Genomic DNA, 7,770 nt, shown 5'->3' with positions numbered 1-7,770 from the left:
GAATTTTTGAATAGGTGAAAAAATGAGAAAAAACTTCCCCAACAGGGGATTTACTTCTGAATTTCAGATGAGTTACGTGGACTTTGCAAGGTTTTTGGGTAAGAGTGACGGATGATTTGTTTTTGAGAAAGGCTTCGAAGGGAGCTTGAAGGTAGAAGAGAGATGGAAAATTCATGATCGAATCGAGTAATGAGAGAATTGACAGAGAGAAAACATCTGAAACCGTGTGGGAAAGTTAAACTTTTCGATTTTCGAGAAAAAATCAAATCGAAATTCCAGAGTCTTTGCTGCTAAAGAGAGCCTATTATTTCAAACTTCATCTGAAGATAATCGGAGAATTTGAATAAAGCAGGATTAAGAAAAATACTCAAATGAATTTGATCAAATTTAAACATTTTAAAAATAAATTAGTTACTTTCAGATTTCTGTTAGAAATAACTCAGTTTCAGAATCTTGATAATCACTCAATTTGGTTTTCTTTCAATAGTGACATCTTTGTTCCCGTATTCGTCGTGTACAGCAAAAGAGTCTCTCGTTTCTGGATAAACGGTTCTCACATTTCAATGATTAACCAGAAAGTGAGTTATTTTCTCAGATAATAGCATAATATTTTCCAAACTCATTGTCATTATGTTCTTAAAACCTAAATGAAGTTAGTCATCTGAATGAAAAATGACGTTGGAACGAACCAAGACAATGGAGATTCCCTTGTACTATCAAAAACCTTGAGAACCTATCCTAAACAAAAAAAATTCTCAAACAAAGGAATGACTAACATGAAATAAATTACAGAAAAGGAAGAGAAGAATGGCTGCGTTTTTTGGCTCTTTCCCTTGTTATTCGTTATTAGAATAACTCTTTCCGATGAAAGTTCTTCTTTTCTCCAAGAAAGTGACGATAGATAAGATGAACAAAAATCTGATTAAGACAAGGTACATTCGATTTACCTGAATGCGCGTCATCTAGAGAAAGTAAATTAAATGAAAGAGGGGAATTGGGGAGGGTACGGTGATTGAGTGGGTCCCAAAATGTTCAAGTCAAAACAGGTGAACGGCGAGTGGGTAGATAACGAGATTTGGAGAAGAAAACAATTCGGTATACACTGTTTTTAAGGGAGTTGGTCCAATTGAAGACTGAGGCGCTGAGTGAGATGATTCACAACTGGGGAACGAGGACTCAATTTTCTTCTTGACTTGAAGGGATACAGAATAGTTTGCTTCTAACTATTGTTACGAATCCGAACACTGGAACTCACACAATTAAGAACCAACTGTTGTGAAAAAATATCATCAGCAACAAAAATTTACTGAAACACAAATTTGGTTTAGTTGTAGCAAATCATTTCGCAGTACTGCTTCCTGACTTTTAATCTTCGTTTTCTATCGGATAGCTCTACAGTATACCACCCGGTAGTAAGATCTTCCAAACATGCACTTTTCTCATTTTCTCTGACCCGGAAGCAAACTTTTCCTAACAAAATTATCTCTTTTTGGGAAGTTACGTTTCCGTGCGTTCGTGCAAAATGTCAACTTCTTGAAAATGGCACTAGTTCTTTTTGTACTCACTGAAACCAAAACATCACAATCAATCAGATATCATTGTAATCTTTACTCCAGAGGGGAAGGAAATAGTCGAAAATAACTCAAGAGTCTACGTGAGAACATGTTTTATTATGAGAAGAAAAGGGGGATTAGTGAGAGAAGATTGTGTGGAGAAGTGGTTTTTGCAAGAAGTGTTTCCAGAATATTTATTTTGAAAAAGAAAAGGGATCGACAGAAGGAAACACATTTTGTAGGTGATTTGAATGGTTTTCTCTGATAAACTCAAGAGTAAAGCGGCAAGAATGAGACTCATTTCGACTCAACATTAATCCCAATATAGGGAAACAGAACACTTATTATCAGCTCAAAGTTTCGAAAATTTTCAGATAATTGTTGAATTATTGGAAAACCCTAGCTTGATAGCGCTGTTGAGAAAACGACATAATTTTTGAGAAAACTTTAGAACAGTAACTTTCTTTAAAATTGAACTCTTTCCGTTGAAGTGAACATTGTTTAACAATAACTTTCACATTTCACTATCACCATAACCTATAAATATCTAAATAATCATATTTGTTTCTTCTATCTGATTCACTCCAAGTCATAAAAATACCCTGAATTCTGAGAATCCATTGAATATCAGCATCACTTTGTAATCTATCTTTTATCACAATAAGGATTCCGAAATAGCAAGAAACACGTTGTCAAAAGGATTAATCTCTCTTTTACAGAGACTTCACTTTGTATTTGTGTGCAGAATATCTCCTACATTATTACGTATGAAATGACATAGAATTGAAATAGATCAAATTGGATTGGTTTCGAGAAAGGATCACAATGAAGATGAGTACTAAGGGATCATTATTTGATACTTCTTCGCAAAAATAAATTATTCAAAACTTTTTTGAAAAATAAAAAAGAAAACAAGCGTGGTTGTGGGTGGAATCGGAAGGAAGAGCCGAAAGTTCCAATGCTCAGAAATCCTAGTTAAGAGAAGAAAAAGAAGTTCAAAGAAGAGAAAAATGGACAAAGGAAGGGAAGAAAACTGAGAGAAAAAGTTGTGGATGAGTGAGTCAATTTGTGCTTCTTTTCAAATATGAATTATTCCATTTGGTAGTTGCAAACGACTTTTTTCTTCTGAGAAGGAGAAGTCTACCCCTCGCAACATCACGTGATTGCAGATGGAGGGAAAGAGGTTTCCCAGATTCCTTTTCTGTGGTGGTGGTCGGAATGATTTTGGGAAGGGAGGTAGGATTTTGAACGGACGATTGAATTAATGAAATAAAGTGAGATCCATGTTTAAGTCTTCTGTAAAACAGTCAGTAGTTTTCAGTCTCTCTAGTTTTTCAATCGAAAGTCGAAAACCTCATCAGACATTCTTAAATCAAGATCATCTCATTCTGATCTAGATCTTCATTCACATCAAAAAACCACCCAAAAATCATTCGATGTGTATAGTTTGAAAACATTTCAAATTTTGAGACAAACTTCCGAATGACCAATGAGAAACGGGGGTTCAAATGTGTTTATGAAGAAGAAATCTGCCAACTTTTTGAAGTATCCATGATTAATTGGCAAGTTTCTTTTCGAAATTTCAAAATACTTTGATTTCTGAAATGTTTTTAGGATATCAAATAACCAGGATGTATTCGAAAGTGATCACAAATCCGTGATGAGAAAACTATCTGAAAAAAATTTTTGGGTATGTAATTCTCCGTCAATAGTAAAGGACTCGAACTGCTCTGCTGTAAACTTCTCTACTATTTCCTGTATAAAATTTTATGAAAAAAGTTATAATTTCTGCTACCAAAACACAAATTCCCATCAAGAACTGTTCCCAGAGTCTCGTAGCCTTTTCCGATTTGAATTATCCCCCGATTTCATATGAGAAATGCACTTTTTATGAACCATAAAAACTGAGTTCCTTTTTACTCAAAACAACAAGACATCAAGTAGTTGTTTTATGTTATAAAGAAATCAAAAATCAAAAGAATAAAAGGGAATTTTATGTTGTCCGGATATGTAGGTGGTTGGAAGAAGGAAAGAGACTGAGGGAGAATTCTGAGAATGTTATGATTTGTTACAAAGACTAATAATAAGTGTGAAAAATGAAAATTGATTTGTTTTTATTAAAATAAGGGGAGCAATGGTGGAAGGAGAGGAAAAAAGTAATTACTAGGAGATCGGGTTCATTGAAAACATGGATATTTGAAGGGAGAGAGGTTGGAAAATTCGAGAAATTAAAATGAAGAAAACGAGTACACAACGAATCAATTTTTTTCTGAAACAAAGAAAGTTTTCTGAAACAGTGAACAATGAATCACCAATCCTAAAGATTTCGTCAAGCAGTTCTCACAAATTTCGCTCCAGAAGAAACAAGAAAGTTCAACATCATTGTAGCCGTTTCTAGAAAAATCAAAACTATACGAAATGTGGCATTTCACAAATTCGAAGCCGTCGTGTATCCGGGACAACATCTTCGGTGTCAAACTCGGTGACGCTACGACTCGCATTCGAAAATCAGCAGAAAATGTGAACATTGTGAGGGAGTCGCTACACGGTTCGAAAAAATGGAAAATAGGCAAGGAGAACATGGTTTTTCTGATTATGCTTCGATGTAATCAAAAGTAATATTGTATCGAATATGAAAACATTTTGAAACTGTTTCAAGAGTTGTCACAAATTTTCCACGCTGTCGAGTAGGCGAGACAACCAACTTTATGGCGAACTAGTTGGCGTAACGACTTCAAAATGAATCTCTGAAACTCGCATTAAGACTTCAATGCTTGCTTGTTCGAGTAGAAAAAGGCTTAATTAATCAAAAAAAAATTATATCTTTATTCTTTTGTCAAAATGATGAAACATTACTATTTTGCAGTAGTATTTTAAAGTCCAGAGTCTAAACAAATCAAAGCGTGCTCCAGATCTTCCAAGTCACAAGATTTCCTCATGTTTTTTTCCCGAAATAAAAATGCCAAATTCATAAAAATCCCTCTTCCATCAACACATGTCACCGTATTCCTCTCGTGTCATGTATGACAAGACACCTCGATTCTTTTTTTGGTCATAAAATGAAAATGCAAATTTCTGTACACCTCCGCATGGACGATGAGCACGAGGCAAGGGTAAGGGATCCCACGCCAAACGAGCACTATTCGACGTGTCTGATTCTCTGGGTTCTGATATACTGTTTCTTTTTCTTACCCCGTTTTATATTCCATATTTCTCTATTCATTCTTGTCATTTTATTTCCTTTCTATTCAACTGACTAATATCACAAAAGAATCAGTTTCTGTTTTTTCTCGCTTTTTCTATTCCTGTTTCCTGAATTCGGAAAGCAGAAAAATGACACGAATCGTTTGGTTCTGTTGGAATCTACTGATACTTATTGGATCATGCGATGGATTGCATTCAATGGAATTGAACTTGGCTCCAAATAATTCACTCGTGAAGGAGATCGGTTTGAATCCCACTTCAGGTAAGAAAAAAACTCGAACATTTAGAGATGAGACCGCGTATCTATTTAATTATGCTGAGTTTATCACTTTTGTTTTAGCTGATGTATTAAGGATCCCAAACACCTTCAAGATCTGATAACATTTTTTGGATAAGTCTTTTTAGATTCAGTGGAAAATCAACTAAAAATCAGTAACTGATATTCAAAAAGCAAGGGGAATTTGAAGGATACCTAGTTATCTCAACATGAACAATTTAAATTCTGACCAACCTGAATCATAAATATGGAGAACAATATAGACAGAGAACAGTCCAAAATATTATTTTTTCAAGGAAAAATTGATTTTTGAAACTAAAAAAGGGGGGAACTCCATCTTCAAATGGAAGTAGAAAGTCATCTAAACTCAATCGAGAGAAAAGTGCTATCCATCATAATTTTCTCCATTTTTTCAGACACATCATCTTCTTCTTCATCTGTTTTGTTGTCATATGTCCTTTCGGTTCAAACTTCATCTCCTCTTTCAGTTTTTCTTTCCGGAAGTGCAGAATGTCTCAAAATGGAGATAGCAAGATATTCTGGAAGTATTGAAGTCCAGATTCCAGATGAAATGTTGGAAGATTGGATTAAATGTGGAAAGGAAAAGGGAGTGGTTGGGAAGTCAGTTGCATGAATCATTAGGTTCAAGAAGATCACAACTTCATTTTCAGGATCTATCTGCATCTGGAAAATCCAGAAGATCATGCAATCGGACAGATAAATTTTTCCAGAACCGCGCGTCACATTTTCAGAGCACAAGCCTCTGAGACCTTTGGAGATCCTAATGAGTTCGCCGTGTCAGGTGGGTAGAACTTATTGAATATTGACTTTTCTACTCAAGCTTTCAGAAAACAACCCATACATTCAGAAAGTCAAACTGCAGAGTCTCTTGGATAATGTGTTGATAAGTGTGACGTCTGAAAATGTGGAGCACGCTGTGGAGGTGAGTGAATTCACTGGAAAAGGCTAGGAACGTTGAGCGAGTTCTTTTTGTTTTCCTGATATTCACCGTTTCGTGTTTGTCATAATTGTTTTAGAATTCAGCTAGACTTAGTTGGGAAACATCATCCATCCATGATTGAATAAAAAAATTTTCAGGTCTTCATCTCATTCTGCTCTACTAAACCTGGAGTTCTCTACACAATTTCTTATGCACCCAACTTTGAAATCACTTTGAAAAGTCCCCAAATGGAATTGTACTACGGTAATTCCCTACTAAATACTACGGTCTTTCATTCCTGTATTTAGATTCCTACTCTTGTGACTCCGACATCGCCTTCTACAGTAACTCTACTCAGCCAACATCTCCTCTCATCATTCGGTAACCGATTTCCAAATATTCCTAGTTAATGACTCAAATTTTCAGTCTAGAGTCCAAATTCTACATAAACGGGACCATGCTGGTGCTTATAAACGGAGCTGAGCCAACACTTGATAGCCACGTGGCAGAGTATGAGACTGGAAAATTCACATTGAATGGTGGAGAAATGAAAGTTGTCGAATTGAAATACCAGCCGACGATGAAGAATATTCAGGCTTACTTGGATGTTTTGTAAGTTCTGATTCTCGGTTTCAATGAATTCTTAACTTTTTTATGAAGAACCATTTATTAATGAAACGCTCAAACGACAACCAACAGTTTTTTTTCAGAAGCGGAGGCATGATGGTCTACTTGTCACCATGCAAAAGTCAAGAAACTGACATGTTCTATTCCAATCTCACCACTGGAACTCATCGAATCGATATTGATATTGAAGCAATGATGGATAATGTGAGTTAATTTCTATTTCTTACAGAGTGAAAATGGAATATATGAGATATAATTTCTTGTCTTTAAAAGAATGTTGAAACAGTAATGATTTTTCAGACAACCTGCTCGCTGGCTGAAATCGATCCATCCACCGTCTACATGTTCCTCAAACCGTCGGTCACCACCAGTTTCAGTCTCTGGATTCCCGGAGAGATTGCCACTTGGTACGTGGCTATCACAATCGGACTCATTATCCTGCTTCTCGTCGTTTGCAGTGAGTTGAAAACAATTGTGTTTCCATAACCTCTCTGAATTTTAGTGATCTTGATCATTCATTTTGGAAGAAAAAAGACTGGAAAGCTCGTCATCAATCGCTATCAGAAATAAATTTAATTCCTACTGCAACCCGATAACCTCAAATTCCGAAGCCATATTCTATTTGTGTTTTGTTAATTTTACCGTTCTCAATCTAACGTATATCAAAGCCTTCTGAAACATTAAAAAGTGTGGAATTCCAATAAAATGGCATCCTAAAACATTCCAACTGTTGTGTGAGTTGAGACCTTAATTCATGAATTGGGGCTGCTGGTATACTTTTTTATCGCTGACAATCACTTATTTTAGGAAAGACCGTCTTTTCAGTGAAGTTTGTTTTTTTTTCGAAAATTCTGTTTCAGAGTTACCATACAGCGGGCCACTCTGCCAAAAGTTTCAATCTTTATTGCTACTGGACACTTTTTTCTTCGCCTCCCCATTTTTTGTTTCTCCCTTTCTCCCCGCAATTCATCACAATAATTAATCGTGTCATCGTCTTTTCGATGTTCTTCTCTCTTGCCTCTGCCATCTTCTAAACTTGGGAGAGAAAATAAAAAAGATATTTAGCTGGTGGTCGAATCACAAAAAAAAGTGGCGAAAAAAGACCTTGTCATCAAGGCGACGACGCGAGAAATGTCCTCCATACACGTACGTACACACAACAAATTCCA

General features: G+C 35.8%; 1 protein-coding gene across 1 annotated transcript; it reads left to right on the top strand.

The window, feature by feature from the left end:
- Window positions 1-4,886: 4,886 nt before the first annotated feature.
- On the top strand, window positions 4,887-7,171 carry GCK72_013531 (uncharacterized protein; the record flags this gene model as incomplete). Its single annotated transcript, XM_053729885.1, has 10 exons — window positions 4,887-5,019; window positions 5,523-5,655; window positions 5,706-5,836; window positions 5,883-5,977; window positions 6,133-6,238; window positions 6,283-6,355; window positions 6,401-6,586; window positions 6,685-6,805; window positions 6,902-7,058; window positions 7,104-7,171. 10 exons carry the CDS (start codon window positions 4,887-4,889, stop codon window positions 7,169-7,171), a joined length of 1,203 nt encoding a protein of 400 aa, XP_053584657.1.
- Window positions 7,172-7,770: the final 599 nt, after the last annotated feature.

Source organism: Caenorhabditis remanei, chromosome IV (genome assembly GCF_010183535.1).
Source record: "Caenorhabditis remanei strain PX506 chromosome IV, whole genome shotgun sequence".
Lineage (NCBI taxonomy): Eukaryota > Metazoa > Nematoda > Chromadorea > Rhabditida > Rhabditidae > Caenorhabditis > Caenorhabditis remanei.
This window is presented reverse-complemented; position numbering and strand designations above follow the sequence as displayed.